Source organism: Crocodylus porosus, unplaced genomic scaffold (assembly GCF_001723895.1).
Source record: "Crocodylus porosus isolate Cpor-Errol unplaced genomic scaffold, CroPor_comp1, whole genome shotgun sequence".
In the NCBI taxonomy this organism is placed as follows: Eukaryota; Metazoa; Chordata; order Crocodylia; family Crocodylidae; genus Crocodylus; species Crocodylus porosus.
Window position 1 is genome coordinate 106,001,551 of NW_017728943.1, and position 25,468 is coordinate 106,027,018.

Genomic DNA, 25,468 nt, shown 5'->3' on the forward strand with positions numbered 1-25,468 from the left:
TCAGTTTCCAACCCCCCCCTTCCCTCTCTCATTAAGGAGACAAGGAGGGCTGGCAGCCGTGCTTATTCAAAGGACAACACTATTGATGGGAGCTAACAGCTATTGATAATGCATTTTTAATAATATTTCTAACAGAAGCACTGCAATTAGTATACATAGTACCTGTAATATTCTAGAAGTACTAAAAATATACTTGATCATAGCCATATTCATATGTTTCTAAGGAGAATTTGGGTAGGGTATACTGTACTGTACTGTATGTACTGTACTGTACTAATGTCCACTTGTAAATCAGTGGTAATGAGCCTAACCTTTGTAAAGTGCTTTCAGATCTACAGAAGAAAAGTGCATTTGAAGTGTTAGATATCACTTAATAAAATGTAAGAAGTACAGGGAACATGTCACTAATATTGTGACAACAGGAACTTCAAATTAAACATATAGGTGTAGCATTTCTGTTTAAAACGGTCATAAATAGCATAGAGGATGGCAACAGGATTACTACAACATTTAGGAAGAATCTCACTTTCATTTACTGCCATTTAAGCCAACTGTAAAACTCATACCGTCTGAAACCAAGTAGGAGTGGGCTTTATGTTAGCTAGGTCACCCTGGTGGTGCACAGTATTTTATTTTGCTTTTATTTTTGTTATAGGTTTAAAATGCTGAAGTTACAACTATTTAAATTATATTAATAAAACCATGGAATTTATAATTCCTCTGACTCTTAATTTTCCTTTTTAGTTTTTTTAATTAATCAGTGCACAGAAAGTAATATGTTGGCAAACAAAAGCATGATAATGAAATACAGATGATGACTGCAGGCTGATTTGCAGTTTGCATGCCCTTTATCAAGGATGTATTTTTGTTACTTATGCTTTTCCACTCTTAACATCTTTGCAATCAATTTATTTGGCCATGTGGCCAAATTCTGACTTCTATAAACTACATACACCCTGGGGGCAAGGCCAGCTCACCACCACTGTGCGCACTCCCGGGGGACAGTGGGGACCCGTGCCCCCTAGATCTGTCCGTGGGGCAGGCATGGGGGTGGGTGCAGGCTGCAAGCTCAGACTTCCACTCTGCTGCACTACCCTGCGGTCTCCACAAGCCGGCGTGGCAGGCAACATCTGGGCTGTGTGGAGAAGCTGCTTGTTGCTGCGAGCTCCACGCTGCCCTGGTGATGCGCCCCCTGTGTGCGTGGCAGCCCTGAGTGGTGCAACCCTGCACTACTGCCCTTGCTGCAGCCATGCGCACAGGGGATGTATCACCAGAGCAGTGTGGCACTCAGCAACAGGCAGCTTCTCCACACAGCTCCACTGTTCCATACGGTGCTAGGTCACACCCGCTGGGCTGTGGAGGCCCCAGGATAGAGCAGCAGGGTGTGCTAGGGTGTGGGTCCCTCCTGCCCCCTGGGAGTGTGCACATTGGTGGGCAGACACCCCCACCTGCTTGAGCGCACAGCCCATCCTGCCCCTGCTCCATGCACAGATCTGGGGGGTGTGGGTCCCCCCCTGCCCGCTGGGGAGTGTGTGTGCTGGCAGGGAGCCGGCCTTCCCTGCCCTAGCCCACAGCAGGCAGGCAGCAGGGGGAGCCAAGCTCCACTGTGCTGCAGCAGCCATTGCCTCCTGCCAGGGGCAAGGGGCTGTGACTCTGGTCCCTGGCCCTGTAACCCTGGCAACTGAGGGGGGCAAGGGGCACCAGCAGGGCTGAAGGGACTGGGGGGTGGAGTGAGAGGCACCAGCAGGGCCAGGGGGGCCTTTAATTTTAATCACAGATTTTGGGGGTTTTATCAGAGAATCTGCTATTTTTTTTTTAATCAGGGAAAACCAGGATCCCTGGTTATTACCAACATCAGCCACCAGGGTTCTGAGTATTCACAAAGAAAATGACTGCAATTTTTTTCTTTTGAGGGGTGGTAGAATTTAAGATTTCTGCATAGTTTAATGATCTTCTGGATGCTGATCTTCGAGTACCAACTGCATAGAAGGTCTCTACATATGTTTCCACCTTGTGCTGCTCTCCAGATTCACTGCAGTGTATTTCCTCTTGCTTCCAGCAAACTTCCTGTACACTTGCAAATCTCCAGTTCTAATTTCTGTGGGTCTGAGGACAGTGTAAAGAGGTGTCCCCACCTACGCTGCCATCTCACCTCCTTAGAGCTTGGAGCAGATCCAGAAGTGCATAGGCAAAGACTCCTCTCTTCATGAGTCTTAAGAAATAAAATTGGTACCAGGATTGTGGTGCTTCCTCATGTCCTAAATCTTCTCCTAGGCTCTGAAATCAATCATCATGTGAAACACCACAACACAAGTAAATAAAACCCAAAAAGGAGCTCATTTTTATTGCACAGGATATAAAATAAAGCAAGCATATCTTACTTGTGTAATTTCTCAAACACTACATAGAATCTGCTGAAGCCAAAGTTTCACTTGGAAAAATAATAAAGGCAATAACAGTAGACAAACTTTTAAATGATGTGTTTTTCATTATATATATAACAAATATAATACACATTCTAATATCAAAATTTTTAAGGAGAAGGGAAGACACTGAACAGGTCTGGATAATAAAGGTTGTAAGATGAATAAAGTTATGTACACTGTGATCAACAGCTGTGGCAAATGATCCAATTCAGTTACTTAAAGTCAAGATAATGAAGACTGAATTGTGGTGTTTTTCTGATAATCAGTTGTATTTGTGGAATTTCTTCTAGAACCAACACTGCTATATAAAGCAAATATATCTATATACATTTATGTATTTTTATTAACTTGTATTCAAAATTTACAGTTAATTGAATTTAATTAACATTAAGGCTCATTTAATGTCCACATTTAAAATATTCAGAGATAATGGGCTCCAATACATGTGCAGTGAGGCTGCTCTGATGTGCTGTAATTACAGCACATTGAAGCAGACTTAATTGAGTCTGCTGGAGCACGGTAATGACCGTGTTCCAGCAGACTACAGCATCATGTGTATCAGCGTTGCTGTGCTGAAAAATGCTGCAGGGGGTGCTTTGAACTAAAGCTCATTTTTCAAAGTGCCTTGCCGCCACTGATACCTATGATGCTCCAGGTGCCTTTAATTAGTACGGCTCTGGAGGTGTGCTAATTAAAGTCCCCTGCCTGCCTCCCAGAGCACATCTATAAATGCCCAATAGTACATAGTATTTGTATCTGAGAATTTCAGTGTCCCCTATAAACAATGCTGAATCATACTAATGCAGACAGTTTTATCTCTCCCTCAGCAGTGTAGTTCTTGGCCTACTCCTGTTGACACTGTCAGGTATTCTGTCATCTCTTAAAATGCTGTTTCCCTTCTTAAGTTAGTTAACAAACCCTACAGGAGGAGTTGTGCACTGCAAATTGCCTACTTTATGCTGCCAAGGTGCATTTAATCTAGTTCCAATAAAGGCCAAATACTGCTGAGCTAAGCCATCTTCAAGGAACAAGAAATGCACTTTCATCTATTCAAAATTATTTTGGAAATATATTTCAAAATATTTATTATTTCATTCAAAAAATTGATAAAGTAATCAGAAAAAATAAAGTGGGGTTTCAATCTCTATCAAGACAACAGTCACACAATGGTCAGTTTCAGTGGAGTATGAACCCCAAAACACCAATGTTAAACCAGGACATCTCTTCCCAGATACATTTTTTTATTCACGAATAATAAAAGCTGAGCTGATCCTTGAAAATTAAGTGGTTACTTAAAGAAATATTACTGTCTTCTATTAGTATGGTCTCTGGACCCAAACATGTGCCAATATAGGCAACCGTAACTCCGTAACTATTAAATAAGACACTAGACTGGACTGTGACTCAAAACCTAAATTCTAATCACAGCTCTGCAACTCACCTGCTGTGCATCAGTGATCCTGTCACTTCACCTCTGTGTTCCCCTCTGTGTTCCCCTTCCCATCCTTTGTTCACAGTGCAAGCTCTTTGGTTCTGAATTGCTTTCTAATACATGTATGTAGAGTGCTATCACCCTGGTGTTCCAAATGTGGATATGGACTCTAGGCACTATTACAATGTAAATAATTAATAGCAATATAATCAGAAATACAGCAAGCCTGTAGTAAAATTGTCTGTCTGACTTTTAAAAGAATCATTATCATGATTGGAATATTTTGGTTGATATGAGACAGCTGAGTTGAGAGTGCTTCAAAACCAAAATACTAAAGCAATTTTCAGATCAAACTGGCATGAGGAAAAAGGAAGCTGTTTGATACATCTTGCTTTCCTAAGAATGTTAAATGTATGTATTGAAGAACAGCATGAATGTTAGTTAGGCAGATGATTAATACATGAGTTTTCCATACAGCAGAGTTATTCTTTTGTTTTCATTAATAGTTTTGACGGGGGGAGCTATCATGATCATAGGAACTACTATTTTTGGTGTAAAATAGTCAGAATTGCTAGCTGTAACATGAAAAATAGGTTTGGCTAGAGTTGCTGGATGAGAAAAATAAAAGCTTAGAACATTACTTGTATTACATAGTAAAAGAAGATACGTTATCACTCGTAATTTCACTTGTCTGCCTTGAGTGATAGATATCAGAACTTGTCCTTGAATTGGCTGTCTTGTATTTCTTGTATCCTATACAACACAGACTGTTCATTATCTTCAAAAAGTAATTTCTAAATTTCACCCCAACAAATGCATAGAGCACAGGGTTCAAGCAACAATGCAAGAATGCCACAGTTTCAGTAATACATTTTGCATAGCTTATATGTCTTTCGCTATCACATCTTCTATTTAATTTGCCCATATTTGTGGCTGTTATAAGAAGAACTATGTTATAGGGTACTTGACAAACCAGGAAGACAGCTACAATTAATAAAATCACACGTATTGCTTTGCTTCTTTTGGAATTCTGAGCTTGCACTAAGGTTTTGACAATGAATGCATAGCAAAAAATCATAAAGAGCAGAGGGATAAAAAAGCCAAACACTAGTTGTATACCCATGAGCATTAATTTCAGTGCAGTGCTGTTTACTTCTTTACTAAATTTGAGTTCGCAAATCTCTGTTGTATCATTCAGAAAAATGCTATAGCTTTCACTGTATATGAAAGTGCAGCTGGAGATTAAAATTGAGAATACCCACACAATGAAACAGATGAGTTTGCTGTAAGCTAGGGTTCTTGCCCTAAGTTTAAATGACTTTGTTGCTTGTACAATGGCAATATATCGGTCCAAACTGATAAAGGCCAAAAGCAGCATGCCACAATTGAAGTTGATAGCATAGATACCTCTGGTCATTTTGCATATGACATCATTGAAGATCCATTTGTCAGCAGCATAACTCATTGCCCACAATGGGAGAGTGAGAACAAACAGTAAATCAACTATGGCCAAGTTGAAGAGGTATACATCTGTCATAGACTTATGGTTCTTATATAAAGCAAATGTCATCACTACAAAGACATTACCTATAAAGCCCATGACACAGATCAGTGAGTATGTGATTGGAAAAAATACTTTTGTGAAGTTTCTGACTTCCTGCTTACTACATGGTTCTATGAGTCCTTCATAATCTATGGTGTATGGATAATCTGTGGAGTTCATTTCTGCCTGAAAGAAAAATGAATATAGCCAGTTAGTTACTCAAACATTAATATGCATTTCTGCAAGTTCTATATAGCTGGTAAACAATGGAGAATTGACGAGTATGAGACACACAAGATCAATTTTTAAGTTTACATATAATCCTGTGTCCACATGAAAGTAATAGAAATAGCTGATCTCAATATTTGGAAAATAAAGCCTCAAAATGCTAAAACCTAGCCACTTTTATCCTTTCAAATCCACATTTTTTACTTCCTCCTGACAACCTAACCTTGTGCAATCCAGTGATACATGCAACATTCTCTGAATAAAATCTCTCCCCTACTTCAAACTTGGCCCACAACAGCTGAGACAATCCTGAACTATGTCTCCACCAATACTAGCTTTTCCACACAACTGTGAAAGGTACTACTTTAAACATAAGAAGAGATTTCTCAAAACAACAAATTAGTCTGATGGATTCTGAAGAGCCACTGAGAAAAAATAGCCTGTTTAACAAAAGCATAACTGAACTTCAAGTGCTGGAAACATTTTTTGGGACAGTTCACAGAATTCCATTCTCACAGCTCAGCTGTAGTAAATCCGGTGAAAGTATGCTCCATCAATTAAGCATATTGTTATAAACCACTTTCATTAGCTAGTCACTCTCTACGTCAGGGAAGTTAGTAGTCTTATAGAACTGTTATTTCCAAATTAACTGTTTCTTACTAATATACTTACGTCACTCATTTTGTTAATGTGGTCTCCACTGAGGAAGTCGTGGAGTTCCATTATGGTGTTCTTAGGTACCTGTTCTTACGTGCCTGTAGAGAAGGGGAATAGATCAGGAAAATGCAATAGGACATGTTCAGAAAGAAAAAAAATGTAATGTTCAGCAATGCAGGTGTACTACAAATTAAACATTAAGCAAACAAACAAACAAAAAGCATTACATTTCAGTTTTATAAGTAACACATTTATTCCTCTACAAGGAAATCCCTTGTCTTCAGCAGCCCTTGTAACTCTTAAAACTTGGCAAGTTGTGTAGATGCCACTAAGACAAAAATTTGGACTGTGCTCTTCCTGGATGGAATGGTAAAGCAGCTAGAGGCCAGTCTGTGCGCAAGAAAGCCAGTATGCTGAAATGTAAATTGAAGTGGCCTCAATCTACATTTTAACAGACTGGCTTTCTTGCATATATACAGGTGTCTGGCTACTTTACCACTCCATCCAAGAAGAGCACAGTCCATCTGCAGGCACCTCCTCAGCCTGATGAAAGGTGCTTGTGCCCAAAAGCTTGCTAAGATGAATTTTTCCAACTATTTGAGTTGGTCTAATAAAAGATACTGAATTTACCAAAAAACCTTGTCAGCTCATGATTCTGGAAGTCAATGAAGCACAGTGAACATGGAACACTGAAACTGTCACATTATTATAGTCTTACATGGTAGTACTATACCTTAGTATTTTGCATTTATGTAACATTTTCTAAATAGCATGCCTCAACACCCCAATATAGGTAAATATTGCTAGCCCCTTTTGATATGCTAGATAGATAAATGGAAACAAAAGTTGAGTGACTTAACTGTGGAGATGCAAATTAGTATCAAAACTAAATTTAGAATTAAGAATACCTATGTCATCCAGTGCACAGGCTAGTCAGGGCTCAGTGAATGAGCACTTGTTTTAAATTGTTTTTATCCTTGTTCACAGCACATTATTCAAGCCCCACTCCAAAGAAAGAATAATTTATTCTTCAAGGAATTCAAGATTTTCACAATACCCCATGATGTAAGTGAGTATTGTTATCCCCAGCTGACAGCTAGGAAACTGAGGCATAGAAAGATTACATCAAAAGTGTCCACTAGTGTTGGTTATCCAATCTAAAGTCAGTAAGACCTGATTTTTCAGCATTATTAGCATTATATAAAGCATCACTTTGTGTTTCAAGCAAAGACCTCACTGATTTCAATTGCCACTGTGGGTACTCAGCCCTTCTGCAAATCAGGCCTCATGGTCTTGTCAGGCACCCAGAAAATAAAAAATACTCATTAGTAACCACTTACAAAAGGTCTGGTTTAAGTAACTTGCTGAGTACCATACAAGAATACAGTGGCAGCAAAGGGTTGGCATCCAGTTTTACAGGGCAGGATTGAATTGCCTTAACTGAAAGACCATTCTTTCTTTTTCTGGAATTCCCTACCTCAGATAATACACACAAGTGAGTCAGATGTCCTAGAGAAGATAATTTTCTGCACAACCGTGGTTCATCCCCAGATCAGATGCATTCCCTGTATGGAAGGAGGCAGGAGTCCTATGGAAAAAATAGGATCACATAAATAAAGGCCTGAGACCAGATCCTTTTCTATTAGTTGTCTATCTATTAGTTTCTGTCTGTTCAGTGTCATTTAGATGCCTAAGGCCCAGATTCTATGTAAGTGGCATTTAAGTGGCCCTTAGGGGTTCCTGTAGACGTGCTGTGAGGCTGCTCTGATGCACCCTAATTATTTGATTACAGTAATAGCTCCATTAACAGGGTAATTACCGTGCTCCAGCCAGCCTTTGCATCTCATGTATCAGCATCCCCAAGCTTCAAAATGGCAGTGGGGGTGCTTGATCTAAAGCTCATTCAACGAACTTTAGTTCAAGCGCCCCTGCTGCCATTCTGAAGTGTGGAGATGCTGATACACAAGATGCTGTGGTGCTTTAATTAGAGCAGCGCTTGGAGCCGCTCTAATTAAAGCGCCCCCCCCCCCCCCAAAGAATGTGTAAAAAAGCCAAGGGTACCTAAGGTTATGTCTATACTGGCTCTACACTGTTCTTGAGACTGCACCCAAAAATGAGCCCCTGTACCCTGTTCCTGCTTTGTACACTTCTAAACCAGAAATGCAGCAGTAAGAATGCTCTTGGTACATTCCCTCCACCACTCTAAAGTATGCCACAGAGGACACATCTTCAAAGCTATTTACTATACAGCTGACTAATTAACTCTGCGTTAAATGTCGCAGCATCTACACATGTCTGTATAAGGGCACACAAAACCAATAAACTCTGCAGCAGGTAGTACTTGTACATATAAGTACAAGTATTTACAAGTACTATCTGCTGCAGAGGGGGGGGTTTTGTGATCAGCAGCATACATGTAGATGCTGACCAGCTGGCTGGGGCATAAAGGTGCTTCAGTACAGGGGCTGCCTGCCAGGTAGCTCCACAATGAAGTACCCTCATGCCCCAGCCAGCCCCTCTGCAGCACGTTGAACCCAGCTGGAGCAGCCCCAGGCTGACAGGTTGACCCAGGCTCCGTGCCAGCCAGGTCTGCTGCAACTCAGCTCAATGTGGTTTGGTCCAGGCACACATGCAGATGTATGCCCAGGAGCTTCCCAGAAGCAATAAACTGTGGACATTAAGCGTGCCCCTAATGGCATATGTAGACGCACCCAGAGACATCTTGACAGCAGTGGTGGGGAGCATCCCTGGACATTCTCACTGCCAAATTACTTGGCTTGGAGCACATGGAGTGTGTGGGTATGGCTCATTTTTCAGTATCAGTTTCAAGAGCCGAGTAGGGCTACCTTAGACATACATACCCTAAAACCCCTGATGCACAGCCAGTTGACTGTTGGTCTCAGTCTTAGCACAGTATCTGAGTTGGTTTGAGACTCCCATGTGGTCCCAGGTTGGGGCCAACAATAGATAATTGGTCCCAGCTCTAGGACCGCGCCAGTCTTGACCAGTTCTGGTTACCCTGCTATACATTTTATGTAAGGTGCAATGGAAGCCAGGTATAAAAATGCTACACATCTTTTGTGGCTATTTTCCCATTTTGTTGCACCATTAATTCTTTGAACGTGTGTCAGGGCTACTGTCTATAGCATGACTGACAGGTTAATGGCGTCATAATTGTAACATCTGTCAGAGGCCTCACCCACTAAACTGGACTCTCTTTCACCCTGTGAAAGTGGACTTCCCTACTGCACTTGCTCAGAAATAACCCCTGTGGCCACCCAGGGTGGAATTCTGTTTCCCATTGCATGCCTAACTGGCAGTTCTCTAGCTCAGTAAGTGCCAATTTGGGCACTTACATGCAGATTGCAATTGTATTACCCTAGTACCGTGGATAGTGCATGTGTAATAAGTGTATCCAAGGCATGAATGACAGCTGACCAGAAACCCATGACTAGATGCTGAGGGAGAAGTGGGACCCTCCCATTCTTTAGCCTCAACAGCTGTGTACTTAGGGCACTTGCCCAGAAAACCAGAAACACAGGTCATAGGGCCCCACCTCACCTACAGCCAGGTTGAAGCTGCACCCCTCTGACTTGCTAGCATAGTGCTGACATTGTCATGCCACATTAGGCATTATCATGTGTCCTGTCCGGTGTTCCTGCTAAAGCTGGTGCCATGGGCACGTGGGTGGATTAGGAATTTGAAAAGGGGGATGGAAGATGTTGTGGTGCATTGTTGCATATAATGCAACAATTTTTTTCTCCAGTTAAAAAGAAACTAGAAGTGTTGCTAATAGTTTAGGGGCATAAGACTATCTTATTCAGTTTAAGATCAAAGCAAAACCAAATATAACTTTATAGGAATGTTCATGAATTTTCTATAGCATATAGTACATATAAAATACCACAAACTAGGCAAATAATAATCAAAAGATGTATCATTAATCCTAAAGTCATTAGAAATAAATGCACATTTCTTATTTATATTCATTAAACAAAATCTAGCTTTGAGAATCTTGACAGTGCATCCAATATTTCACTAACAGTTATTTGCACACCTGAGTTATTATTAAATATGACCAGTCCACTGAAATGCTCTTCACCTATTGCTGAACAAAGCCTGGAGAGTAGGAAAACTTCTTTCTGATAGAGCAATAGATACAGGAAGTGTGTAGAAAATCTTGAATAAAATATGAATATTTGAAAACCATTTCTTGTTGCACTCTGCTAGACCAGTGGTGCCCAACCCATTTTGCCCCACAGGCCAGATAGGCAGTGCCCTGTCTGTTCTGAAGACAGATCTTGACAGTGGGCCTGATCTGGCCATGTGGAAGAAAGGGGGAATGCCAGCCATGCAGGAAGGGATGGGGTGTGGGCTGGCCCAATCCAGCTGCATGTGGGGGCAAGCAGGGAAAAGCATTACCTGGTCCCCACCTGGAGGAACAGGGCTTGGAAATGTGGTAGTGGGGGCTGGAGGGGGTTGCAGTATTAACTGCCACTGCTCCTCTGCTGCCAAATTTCCCAACTCATGGGGAACTCTGTAGGCCAGATGCCATGGCTCTATGGGCTGAATTTGACTCACCAGCCAGGGCTTCAGCACCCCTGCACTGGAGAATATCAATGACTATGGTCCCCACTTTTCTGTTTTCCATGTGCTCCCACTTCTTGTTCCATTATCCGAGATTCTGCAAACACAGCATTCCAGCTACTTGACAAGTCTTCATTAAATATTTCGAAAACACAGCTAAGTTTTGCAGATGGATACTATCTTGAAAAATGCAGTATTAGAATACCTAGATCAGGTACAATATTGCCATGTGATGGTGAACCTCTGTGTAACTTCTTGGATCATGAAGTCCAAAAATGGGATGTGTTAATTCAAAAGTAGTTCTCAACGCTGCCACATGGAACATTACAGCTGTGTTGTTGCTCAGCTACAAGTTGAGGTAGTTTTACCTCAATGTGATTTGTTGTGACTATTATTAAATAGTTGTGTAAATTCATCCTTTTATCTTCAGTTATCCCAACTGCTACTTTCAAATGGTTGTAACATTGCACAATGATACATTCACCTTCTGAAGTTCCTTGGACAGTGGAAAAGTGATTTCTAATGGTAATCCAGAGATCATCAAGTTGATAGTAAATGTGAAATTGCATATGCTTTTGTCGAGCAAATGTGCTTTATTTCTGACGTCATGATCATTCTATATTGCTTCCAGTGCTACAGACAGAGCTCAGTGAACACCACGATACTGTCATATTGCTCCATACACCTAGTAGCACATACTTTTGCAAGCAATATGTCTACTCTATGGACATGTGGACACATTGTCATTTATTTGGTTGATTCCTAAACATAATCGATGACTTCATTCAGAGTGCCTAGCATGTTTTCTGTTCCACGTAATGTACAAAATTTGGATATGGCAAGATTCAGAGCATTAGACACAAACTGACTGTACTGGAAAAATCACATTTTACAGGAACCTATACATCATTTATGCAGCTAGACAGATTGGTGGCTCTATCATAACCTCCTCTCTCAATTTTGTCAAATCCAAACGACATTTTTCGTAAGAAATCCAAAATAGTTTTTTTTCTTCTTGTCACCTGTAACAGAGAGTCAAATCCTGGTTATGGAGAAGAGATGGTAAAGCTTGGAAAGCATCAGGGCCTGTTTATAAAGCTCAAATCTTTTGGGCGAGTCTCAGAGGCTGGAAAAGGAGCCTGCAGGAGACAGGGTAAGCAAAGTGGCAAACTCCCAACTGGCATGAACACAGCAGAGACAGCAAAAGACTTCTGCCAGAGGAAGCAGCATAGGTTGGGTGACCACAAGAAGTGAGGGGCTAAGGAGTATAAAAGGAGTATAAAAGCTCACTCAAGTGGGGAGAGGGAGAGAGTGTCAAGCCCTGACCACAAAAAAAGACAGACAGCCCTTACTGGATGGATGGATGGCCATGGCAGATGAAGTAAGTAGTCCCAGAGGGGGAATAAGTTTCTGTCGGGATTTTCTTTTGTTTGAGCAGCATTCCCATGGTGTGATATCTTGAGTTGTGGACCATGTCCACTTATGCCAAGGTGGTGAGGAACTTAAGTTGAAATTTCTGTTCTACGGACACCTGTTGGACCAGGAGCAGCTATGAGGGGAGATGGGGAGAGGCTGCATAACTGAGTACCCCAACATCCTGTGTGATAGTCTCCCATCAGAGAGGGAGGTTGGAAGTGCAAGTACCAAAGCCCTAAGGCAAGAATCTGATCTTAGCAGCTAGCCTAAATGGCCTACTACTGTGGCCTAAGGGGTTAAGCAGTGTGTTTGCTGATCATAAGGCTCTGGGCTCATAGACCCTGGGGGGATAGAAACCCCAAAGTGGTTTTGAGACCCCCAGCCTATCAGTTGGTCAGCCCCGGTGTAAATCAAGCATCAGAAAAACCCAGGAACAGGTCTAGAAAACTACCTTTTAGGTCCAGGGTGTAGGTTGTAGCCATGTTGGTCTAAGGACATAGGGAGACAAAGTTCTTTGTGTGAATCTGATATCTTTTATTAGACCAACTTAAATAGTTGGAAAAAAAGGTTTAGCAAGCTTTTGGGTTTAAATGGTCAGCAATTCTCAAACAGAGTGCTATGGCAACCTAGGGTACCATAAGTTCCTCTATGAGTGCCATGGGGTACTGTGCAATATTAGCACTATTCGGTGTGCAAATACTTGCACATGATTTGCAAGATAAACAGGTATTTCAAATAGAAATCCATAGTGTCACCTAGAAAAGAGAAGGCTTCGGCAGGATTTAGTGGCAGCTTACAAATATATCAGGTCGGAGCATCAGGAGCTAGGCAAACAATTTTTCACCAAAGCACCCCAGGGGAAAACCAGGAATAACAGTCATAAACTCCGAGAAAAAGGTTTCAGACTGGATATAAGGAAAAACTTCTTTGTGACTCATGTGACCAGCAGGGGTGGTGCAGGCACTTACCCTTAGAGATCCTCAAAAAGGAGACTACTGGACCCCAGCAGTTCTTTCCTGCCCACAGCAGGGGGGCTGGACCCAATGATCTCATGAGGTCCCTTCCAGCCCTAAACTTCTGTGAATCTGTGTGAGAAACATTCTGATCTATTGTGGTCTTTCTGGGTTATTCTGTAACAGAAGAATTGCTCTACTATTTATCTGTAGTTAAGAAACAAGTGACAGCTAAGAGTTGATATTTTCTGAGGGTGCCTTGAGCCTGACAAGGGGTGCCTTGAGGCTAAAAAACTGTTGTTTTAGGTGCAAACAGGGAAATAAAATTCAGCCCCTAAGTATCTAACTCCATTTATGTTTACAGTGCAATTCTGTCTGGAAAAAGACATAAATTCCACATACTTCTCCTAATCCTTTTTAAAAATGTTTTTAGTAAGAGAAAATCACGTGGACCGTTTGGTGCTGCTTGTGGTTTGGTAGGGGGTGTGTCGCTTATCTTTTGCCCAACAGACTTGTGGTTAAAGTACTTGTCCAGGAAGTGGGACACCTGGGTTCTATGACCCCTCGCTCTAACGGGGTTTGTTGAACCCACATGACCCATTTCCTTGGACAGGGTGTTAACCATGAGGCCACAGGCCTGAGGCTGAAAGCATCCTCCATCCCTCTTGCCAAGTCTGGGTCACTGGGCAGCCAAGAGTGAGAGATTCAAGCAGTAAGAAGAAAATTAATAGGAAACCTAATTCTATAGCCCAGCCAGGGAGGGCACTGCTCGGAGCAAGAGCAAGACATGGAGTCTCCTTTCCACTTAAAGTGACTGTGATTGATGTTACGTACCGAACGAACCACTGTCACTGTTGGGTGTGCACTGATCCAGTAGTGTAACTGAGAGGGGGCAACTGGGGCAGCAGCCCCAGGCACCACCCTTGTGGGAAGGCCCAAAAATAGCCGCCACCACAGTGGTGGCTGACCACAGTGCTGTAGCCAACACGGCTGCCCTAGGTGCAAACCTTTCCTGCTGTGATCGGCCTCATAGCAGGATCACAAGGGAGCATAGTTGCAAGTTAGGTACCTACCTGCTTAGACTGGACAGCATCTGAGCACGCAGACAATCCCATGTTTAAGTGTGTATGGCACTCTGCAGGCCCAAAAAGTAGGCAAGCAAATTAATTTAGGTGCCTTATCGGTTTTGTGACTGCTTCATTCTATCCCTTTTAGTGTTTGCATTATTCTGATGAAATGCACACATTCAGTCTTAGCTCTGAGTGAACATAATTAGTGTATGGAAAGTCTTTAGGCTTAAAAAATTAGCATATGAAATTGTGGGGGCTGCAAGGACCAAGTCTGAAGAGTCTAGAGAGGTGGGGTGGAAGAGGGACTGAGACTGACTGGGGAGATGCTCTTCTTCATTTCAAACTTTGCCTGCCTATTAGACAAGCTTAATCAGTGTTTTGGCTTCCTCCAGCTACTTAAAGCTTTTATGAAGCTGCTGCAGGCTGGCAGCCTGAAAAGCTTTGAGTATCTACAAAGGAAGCTTGAACAATATTTGAAGTTCTTAGAACCGTAACGTTTTAAATCCACAAGACATGGTTGTTTCACAGGCCCCATAGTCATCCAGCTCTGTTCCCTGCTAGCTCCACTATCAAGAACCTCAGCCACTCCACACACTGTTTTAAATCGTGTGTAGGCACTTTCTATTCCCATCCAGCCATAGTCACTTGTCTTATATTTCTAACACTCCAAGGACCAACGGTATATTTCCTTAGAGATTTTTTAAAAACATCAGTTCTTTAATAGCATTAGTATATTTACACATGTTTATTTAATATATTTATTATGTATTAATATATAATATATTTAAATGTATAAATAATATATAATGACTATATTTAAACATATACATGTATTTGTTATATTTACGCTATTTATTATACATACACCTTTACTCTTAAGTACAGCATAAGCCCAACAACTGATTTTCAATTGTGCATTTTTCCTAATGCACATAACTCAGCATATTTCATTTCACTATACAACAATATATAATTTTTCAAAAGCAAGACTTTAGTGGAAACTTAAACAATGGACGATAACCTGGAATTACAACAGTATGGAATAAGAAGTCCTAAAGGGTAGATAAAGATAAGTTGAAAAAAATATTTCTACGGAGTAAAAAGACTTCTTATGTGAAATCAGTATGCATCTTCCCAACATTGCTAATGATCATCTGAGTTCAACTTTTTACACTTTTTTTTAAGTGAATGGATTAAATCAATTTATCAAGTCCCTGCACATTTCAGATCATTTGCTTTAATCTTTTACTTACAAAAGCCCCAAAATGTCTGAAGCATAAGTCAAGAAGGGTATATTTGTTCTGCTTTTTTTTTTGTGGCTGGCCTGTGTGCATTTACCCTCAACTTCAGTAGTGATATGCTTCAATATTGGGAATCAGAGAAACAAGAAATAACAGCATTTGTTAAAGGCACAGGGTTAAACTGAAATGATCACCACTTCCTCCTGAGGAGTACAACAATAACTTGCTTAATATGCAAGCATGAAAAATTAACCCTGTGCACACTTTAGATAACAAAGCTGGATGTTACTTATTTACTAATTAGGCTCTTTTTTACCATGTTGGGATAGTATTTTTTAAATGGTGCTATTAGCACTGGAACCATGAAGACTAGGCTAGTATCTAATGGAATGGTTTAATTGTTAATTAAATGGTCTTATTGTGCTTGGGGAAAGCAACCGATTAAAGGCCAGGACCTAATTCTCTTCAGGACACTACTGTACTTTAGGCATAAAAGAAGTACCACTGAAGCCAACATGATTACATACAGTGTCTATAAAGTTAAATATGTCTATAAATGATTGCCAGTTAAATGCCTATATTAGTCACTCAAGTGAGCGGTAATTAGTTTCTGAAATACACATTCAAAATGCTGTCCCTGAAATACTTGACCGAAATGTACAGCTGCCTGGAGAAAACAAGCAGATGTTTGCAGAGGGGCCCATTTTGCATAAATTTTTGCTATTTGGACATCTATGCAGGGCACATCTATACGTTCATTAGTGTGCCTTTGATGTGCATTTAGTTTAGTACTTCCTTAATAAAGTAAGTAAATATTACTAACTAAATGTGCAGTACCTAAAGTTACTATGCGGTAGCTCTGGTATACGGTTTAGTGACGCTAACTGAGCATTAACTTAATAACACTGCATAGTAGGCTATTAGCACGGTTTGTGCTGTGACGTGCTACTGTGCAGTGTTATTAGCCTAATGCTCAGTAAGCACCTTGTGTATATGCGCCCGCATAGTTCAGACATTGGGTCAATATTTGTTGTAAAAGATTTGGAAGGATTTGATTTTATGTTTTAACAAATTTTAGAAAACATCTGTGTTTATATTCAAGTGTGTTTATGCTAACTATGCTAATTATGCTAACATGTTTGCACCAACAGAAAATTAAAAAAATACCACAAACATTTGTTATTTAAAAAAAAAATGTACTAGGTATAAAAAAACCAAGTCACAGTAATATCAGAAACATTAAATGGTACTGGTAGCTTCAAGTTAAGTTTAAATTAGCAGGAGGCTCAATCGTGGAGATGTGCTAGATGTTGGATGTGACATCTCTTTTTTGAAAAAGAGTGTAAAACATTAAAGCTGGTTCCCTATCTTAGTTTCTCTGAGTTGCTGTCTAGAAGGTATACCCCTAGAGTCAAACAAAAAAAAATTTCATAGCATAAAAAAAATTACAAAATGAATTTAAAAATCTGAAAGTAGATTTGGTGTACCAAAGCTAGATTATGACACGTCAACCTGATATCTTTCTTTGATAAGGTCACTGATTTTCTGGATAAAGAAAATGTGTTAAATTTTGTCTTTCTAGTTTTTAGTAAAGCACTTGATAGCATGCGAGTTAAAAAAACCATTAATGAAACTAGAGAGGCTGGAGAATTATTAGAGAAATTGCAGGGTGGGTAAGGAACAAACTATCTCATGGAGAGACAGAATTAGATGGTGTGGAAAAGCAGGATCAGACTGGAGGGAGGTTACTAACACAGTTTCTCAAGGATCACTCTTAGGACAAATCTTATTTAATATTTTCATTAGTGACCTTGGGTCAGATATTAGGAGTGTGCTGATGACAGAGTCAAGAAGTATCATCAACACAGGGGAGGATTATATATCATACAGGAAGTACTGGTTGCCTTTGAGGACTCATATAGGATAACATTCAGTCAGGCTTTGGGGCCTGATAACAAAAAATTAAACTACCCAGCTGGAAACTCATCAGTTAGAAATAGCTAAAATGGAGAAGATCTAGGTGTACGAATCAATCAGTCATAGGATGATCACAACCTGCCAACATGATGCAGCTGTGAAAAAGGGCATATTCTAGATAGATGTAAAATAAAGTAGGTTAAATTAATCTGTTTTGTGATTCAGTTGACATCACTGGATTATTTACAGGGATAAATTTGCCCCACTTATTACCGTACTGTTGCAACCACGGTTCCAGTCAGACAAGCATTTGGCAGGTTATCATTAAAGTCATAAAGTTGAGAGACTCACTGAGAATATCCATTGAAAATTGTGGTACGGATGAAAGCAATGTGACTGTCAACCATGGCTAATGAGATGACGGTAGGTCAAAAGAAAGAAATAGAAGAGATGGCAGGGACTATATCTCACTCTAAATCCAACTACCTTTGGTAATCTGAGCCTACAGCTGCATTTAGAAGATCAGACACCAGCATTTTACTGTCTATGCCTGGCCTGATAGAAGTCATTCATGCCTTTGTCACTTGCAGGCTAGAGTACTAGTGATATGGAGCTGTACTTTATATCAGTTTATAAACTAGAATGGGTACAGAAAACAAATTCCCAGCTGGTAAGTAAGGTGCCTTTTAGCATGCACGTAATACCAGTGCCAGCACTTATTACCTGAGAACAGAACTCAGTTACAGAATCAGGGTCATTAACATCCTTTCTTAAAACTTTGGGATGGAAAAAACCACTTAGCTCCTTACTTGCTATCACCTTACATGGAAGTAGTATGGACATATACCTTAACGGTGACAGGAATAACTTTCCCACTAACAAATTATAATAAAACTTTTTAAAATCCCCAACGGAAATTCCTTGAGCTGTTACAAAACACAAGGAAACAGAGACATAAGCAGTTAGTTGTAATTTTTTTCTATTACACATGGTAGTAGGCAACTGTCTGGATCATGGTATATGCAGAAGAGGTCACCAGGGCCTTCAACACACACACACAGGAGTACAGAGGAGTGGAGGCTTCCCAGACCTTCTATCCCCCCTTTAGACAGTATTCAAAGGCCAGACTGAGTCTAGATATTCAGGGCCTCAAAGGCTATGACTGTATGTGCATCCAGGAATCAAACCTGGATCTCCCATGTGGGAAACAAAGATTCTACCTCTAAACCATGACAGCAGGCTATGAACAGGACTCCTCCAGGATTTTATTAGGGGAAAGACAGTTAGCTAAAACAGATCCTTAATTACTAGCCATGTCATTTGCTGTATCATTCATATTAGGTGTTCTACACTGAATTTAATAGAGATCTGAGCTGGCCAAGGGATCTGCCATTACAGAACCCAGTTACAGAATCAGGGTCATTAACATCCTTTCTTAAAACTTTGGGATGGAAAAAAAAAGACTTCTGATTCTTACAGAGCACATTACACAACATCCCTATTGTCTTCAGTGGGGTTCCCAGAGAAAGTAAACAGAAATAGCCTATGGAGAGTAGAAATGGCATGATTTATATTCATTAAACTTTAATAAACACATCAGCAGTAAATGTAGTAGTTTTAGCTACTAACCTCCAAATGAATAATTCTTCTACTAGTAATGAACTCAGTCAATCCACTGGTCCATTAAATGTTTATTAATGTTATAATTTATGAATGTTTCTAAACATGAATAAGCTAATAACAAAAGTACCGTGATACAGAATTATATGAGACCATCACAATTTTATAGACAGATAAACAGATCTACAGTGGCTATGTGACTTTCCTTGTAGTTTCAGAGTGGACGATAGCAGTTATATATATAAACAAGCACATTTTGTAAAATGATACGGATAGTAACTATCAAATGATTAGACTGATAAGAAGTTCAGCTTACACAGTAAAGGAAGTACAGTTCATTCTTTTCTGTGTTCTAATATTCATCAGTTAAAGTGTACCATATAGTTTTGTTCTGTAATACATTTGCATTCATTAACAACAGTGGCACTTGAAGAGCAAGAATTAAATCCAGTATGATTTATGCCAGAATTAAGGTTAGTTAATTAGTTTTACTTACCACAAAACATCTCGTCTGACCCAGGCAGAAAAAGTTCTGAATAGATATGGTGCCTCTATTAGACTAGCTAACCAGTTAAAGAAATTGCTTTTTACAAGCTTTCAGAACAAACACCCTTCTTCAGGCATAGAGAGAGTTTGACTCTGTTATTAAAGTCCAGGCAACCTTTCTGCAAGACACCTCAGTCTTCTCCTCCACAGTGCTGTAAGTATTTTTCTTCCTTTGTAAGCACCTTCTTTAAAAACCTGCATTTTATGCAAATAAAGCCCACGTGTACAGTTTTTGTTCTTAAATTTGAACAACCAAGGCATCTTATTTTCATTTCAGTAATATGGTTAGTGTGGTTTCTCAATCTTACCACATGTTAGTTCTTTGCCACCACCAATTAAGCAAAGAAAATTTTAACGGGAAGAGATAAAATTGTCACGCAGATTAAATCCACTGGTTTAGTCTGCAATGACCCAGGGATTTCTTGCTGTTCTAGGAGAATTTTGTCATGTGTATCCCACTCAGTTGCATTGTTTTTAATGTTTATTCATTTTAATTCAGATTTATTTAATCTTGATTCATAAAATAGATATATCCAAAATGACTTCCTATCATTCCTGATGAGTGCAGAATTTAAATTAATTATGCCAACATATTTAAGGGTTTTTTATATTTAGGTTAACAAATCATGCTGTCACTATAGTTTCTTTCAAATATATATTTTAACCTTTATGTCCCCCTTCACCCACTTTCAAAATTATTGGTTTATGGTGCATATTTCCTTCTTTCTTTTCCCCTCTCATTCCTTACCCTTTTTTGTGTTGTGTTCTGTCTGTCTTTTCCTCCTCTCTCATCTTCTCTATCACTTAGTCCAAGTCTTTTCAACCTTTTTTAACAAGTGTACCCTTTCTGCCTCAAAAGTTTCAGCTCATGTACCCCTGTATATTTTTTTCTTGTTTTTAAGAGGTGGTGGGGGTAGATCAAGGCCCCCACGGTGAGGGAGGGAGTGGGGTTGGGGCTGGAGCAGGAGCTGTACAGCCAGGGCGGAGCACAGGATGAAGCTATGAGAGTCCAGGGGGCGCAAGGAAGGGGGGGGTCAGCTCCCGCCACTGCATGCACCCCAGTGGAGGCCCAGGGAGCATGTGCTCCCCAGATTTGTGTGCGGGGCAGAGGCAGCTGCTGCTTCAGGCTGAACTCTGCATCCTGCTGCCCCAAGAGCCACATGATGCCATGTGCCTGCTGCCACTGGGCAGGCAGGGGACAGACAGGCACACAGACACAGACAACCCCCACAGCAGGTAAGTGTGTGTGGGGGGAATGGGCAGGGTGTGGGGAAAAGGAAAGAGCGGGGAGGACAGATCAAGACCCCCACAATGCAGGAGGAAGTGGCCCAGGCCAGGCCATGGGACAATGGGAGCCCAGCAGTGCATCCAGGACGAAGGGGGAGGGCTTCCACCACTGCGTGCACCGTGGGGGAGCATGTACGCCCCTTATCTGTGTGTAGGGTAAAGGCGGACTGGGCTCTGCTCTGCCGCTGTGCCTCACTGCCACTGCTTGGAGAGCGGTGCGATGCCATGTGCATCCTGCTGCTGGGCAGCTCACAGCTGGGCTGCTACCCACCCAGCAACAGGACGTGCATGGCCATCACACTGCTCTCGAAACAAGCAGTGGCAGCGAGGTATAAAGGGTCTGAATGGGGGAGGAAAGAAATGTGTCTCTGTGCCCGCTTCCAGGACCAGGGCTGGGGTGGGGGGTGAGGGGAGTGGTGTCCCTCTGTGGGCTGCACAGCACCACCCAGCCAGCTGGATATGGAGGGAGAAGGAGGCCACATGCAGCAGCCACTGCTACTGCCACCCACCACCCCATGCTGCCACCTGCCACTCTGTGCCACCGCTGCCACCACCACTGCCCAATGATGAGACTGAAGTTGGTTCCTTATTCCCAGTTCCTTATTCCCAGTTCCCTATTCCTTGTTCCCAGTTCCCAGTCCCTTTTTCAAAGCTAATCTAGACCCAATAAAAACTTGTTATTAATGAATGCCACATCCTAAAGAGAGATAATTTTATTAGCTATGCATATGTACTAATTAATATGTAAAATTATATTCAACATCAAGTACAGAGCCCTAAATGAAGGTCAGATTAGGATGGGATTATGGGGTAAAATACTTCTTGGGCCACCCCTAATTTCATTGTGATGCCACAGGGGACTGTCCCAAAGAAGCCTGGCCACAGTCCTGCCTGGCTCAAAGCATGGTTTGGCTGTGCCAGGCAGCCAACTAACAGCCCCCGTGCCCACTATACTAAGTATAATGGTTTGAATACGGAACTGGCTTTCAGACTGGGATTATAGCTAGAAATTATGCATGGGCCACCCATCAGAATACTTCTGTGCCACCAAGAGCCTGTCCTGGACATCTGTGCTCAGAGACTTGCCCAGCCCAAAACACAGTTTAGCTGTGCCAGGTTGCCAACAGACACCAACCCCCAGCCACTGTGCTAAGTATCTGGAAATGAATAAGGAACTGGATTATAGGATGGGATTATACCCAGAAATACTTCTTGGGACACCCCAGACCACACCTCAGTGTCACCAGGCGACGCTCCTGGACATCTTTGAATAGAGACCTGCCCAGCCCAAAGTGTGGTTTGGCCGTACCAAGGTGCCAAAACACAGCACCCCAGCCACTGTGCTAAGTATATGGACCCAAATAAGTAACTGGAATTTGGGCTGGAATTATACCCAGAAATCCTTTTTGAGCCACTACAGACCACATCTTTGTGGCACTGGGGGACTGTCCTGGATATGTCTGACCAGACACTTGTCCAGTTCAAAGGGAGGTTTGGTCGTGCCAGGCTGACAACTGCCAGCACCCCAGCCACTATGCTAAACACACAGAACCGAATAAGGAACTGGATTTTGGACTGGGATTGTACCAAGGAATCCTTCTTAAACCACCCCAGACCATGTCTCTGTGCCACTGAGGGACACTTCTGGACATCTCTGACCAGAGATTTGCCAGGCCCAAAGCACGGTTTGGCCATACCAGGCTGCCAACAGGACCCAAGCCACTGTGCTAAGTATATGGACCTGAATAAGGAACCGGGTTATTGGGCTGGGATTATACCCAGAAATCCTTCTTAGGCCACCCCAGAACATGTCTTTGTGCCACCAGGGGACTCTGCTGGACATCCATGACTGGAGATTTGCCCGGCCCAAAACGCAGTTTGGCCGTGCCAGGGTGTCAACTAACAGCACTGTGCTAAATTAATGGACCTGAATAAGGAACTGGTTTTTTGGCTGGGATTATACCCAGAAATCCTTCTTGGGCCACCCCAGACCACACCTCTGTGGCATCGGGGGACTCTCCTGGATATCTCTGAGCAGAGACTTGCCTGGCCCAAAACGTGGTTTAGCCGTGCCAGGCTGCCAACAGACACCACCCCCCAGACATTGTGCTAAGTATTTGGACCCGAATAAGGAACTGGATTTTGGGCTGGGATTATATCCAGAAACCCAGAAATGGCTGGGGTGCTGTGTTTTGGCAGCCTGGTGCAGCCACTTTGGGCTGGGCAGGTCTCTATTCAGAGATGTCCAGAAGCATCCCCTGGTGGCACCAAGATGTGGTCTGGGGTGCCCCAAGAAGAATTTCTGGGTATAATTCCAGCCCATAATCCAGATTCTTATTTGGTTCCAGATACTTAGCACAGTGGCTGGGGGGTGGTGTCTGTTGGCAGCATGGCACGGTTAGACTGTGCTTTGGGCTGGGCAAGTCTCTGGGCACAGATGTCCAGGACAGTATCCCAGTGCCACAGAGGTATTTTGATGGGTGGTCCAAGCAGAATTTCTAGCTATAATCCCAGTCTGAAAGCCAGTTCCGTATTCAAGCCATTATACTTAGTACAGTGGGCATGGGGGTTGTTAGTTGGCAGCCTGGCACAGTCAAACTGGGCTTTGAGTCAGGCGGGACTGTGGTCAAGTTTCTTTGGGATAGTCCCGAAGTGGCATTGCAATGAAATTAGGGGTGGCCCAAGAAGTATTTTGCCCCATAATCCCATCCTAATCTGACCTTCATTTAGGGCTCTGTATTTGATGTGGAATGTTATTTTACATATTAATTAGTACATATGCATAGCTAATAAAATTCTCTTTAGGATGTGGAATTCATTAATAACAAGTTTTTATTGGGTCTAGATTAGCTTTGAAAAAGGAACCGGGAACAAGGAAACGGAATAAGGAATAGGGAACCGGGAATAACGACCTGGGAATAAGGAACCAACTTCAGTCTCATTGCCTATGCTGCTGCACCCTGTTTTCCCACAGCTGGTCACACATGCAGCTCTGTGGGATGCTGACAGACCTTGCGCCTGGCCAATCATGCGCTGCCTGTCAGCAGCCGGTGGAGCTACATATACAACTGGCCATGGGAAAGCGGCATGGGGTGGTGACAGTGGTGGCGGCAACTGCATGCAGCCTCCTCCCACCCCTCCTGTCGGGCCAGGTGGTGCCTGTGCAGCCCAGAGAGGGGTGCCACTGCCCTCTCCCCGCAAGCTCTGCTCCTTGGCATGAGCATAGAAACACACTTACCCCCTTGCCATTGAGACCCTTGTGACTCTGCAGGAAGGGGATGGCTGCAGCACGTCCTCACCATTGGCTACTGGCTGAGGGCGGTGGCCCACAGCCAATCCAGACAGCAAGCTGAGGTGGGGGGCATGGAGGCACCATGATGTGCCACATGGGGCCAGAGCATCTGGCACGCCTCTCCTCAGGGTAAGAGGCAACATGTGGGAATATAGCAGGGGAGATGCTGCTGCTGCAACCTGGGGCCCACTGTGTCTCCACGCACCTGTGCATACCCCCTATGACCTAAGTACCCCTTGGGGTGTGTGTACCCCTGGCTGACAATCCCTCTCTTAGTCCTACCCTAATTTTCTCAGTACCCCAGACAGTCACAGTACCGGTGTGCTGCCTCTTTATGCCCTATAATTCATTTTTTTCCTTATTCCTATCTGTGACTCATCCACACTCCAGCCCCTATATTCTCTTCTCTCTCTGTCACATACACGCACATGCACACGCAGAGATGATCCTTTGTGCTTCCCATATCTCCCCCAGTACTCCGTTAGTTGTTGGAAGACATAGGGGATGCTCCTTCGGGGTAGGAGACGGTAATAGAGGGCACTTCTAACCCACCAAAGGTGAGGAGGACTATACCAGGTCTCCACGCCTAAGCATTGATTGGGTTTTAGTTCATTGATTTTGATTGACTCTCAAACCAAAAATGGAGACTTGATCCCCAACTAGCTTTTTAGAAGAGGTTTTCTTGGAAAAGGAAGAGAGGGAAGCTGACTTGGCCACGGTTGTAGATAAGATACAGAAGAAGGGGAGAGCCTGCAGAGTCAGACTTGTTCTTAATTTAGGCAATATTTACCACGATTGTGTAATCTTATCACACATCAATTTTCTGTCGCTAATGCATAAATCACTTACCTTGGTAACAAACGAGATAAGATGAAAAACAATGTGGATGGAAAAATAGGTCACTTGCTATGTGATAATGGTAAACAGTCATAGAGAGAGTCTCTTTCTTCTAATATTGAATGAGGAAAGTTTAGAATAAGGGGAAAAATACTATTCCTAAAGCTGTTTTCTTTCAATCTACCTCACTGGAGAACTTTTCAGAATCTTGCCCAGCTTTCACCCACTCTAGTTTCCTAATACTGATTTAAAGAAACAATACATGTATGTTATACTCATAGATATCTTTTTAGCAGAGATGGTAAAAAATGCTTATTTTCCTGCAGAAAAAATTAAAACATCCATTTTTTGTCTAAATTTTGTGCAGAGCATTTTGATTTAATCCTTTTTCTAAGAAAAGCACTTAAAAATTATAT

General features: G+C 42.1%; 1 protein-coding gene across 1 annotated transcript; it reads right to left on the bottom strand.

The window, feature by feature from the left end:
• Positions 1-2,343: 2,343 nt before the first annotated feature.
• Positions 2,344-19,910, bottom strand: CCR6 (C-C motif chemokine receptor 6). Its single transcript, XM_019549963.1, has 4 exons — positions 19,587-19,910; positions 7,764-7,874; positions 6,302-6,384; positions 2,344-5,587 (listed from the first exon to the last, which is right to left on the bottom strand). Exons 3-4 carry the CDS (start codon positions 6,350-6,352, stop codon positions 4,505-4,507), a joined length of 1,134 nt encoding a protein of 377 aa, XP_019405508.1. The 5' UTR covers positions 6,353-6,384; positions 7,764-7,874; positions 19,587-19,910; the 3' UTR covers positions 2,344-4,504.
• Positions 19,911-25,468: the final 5,558 nt, after the last annotated feature.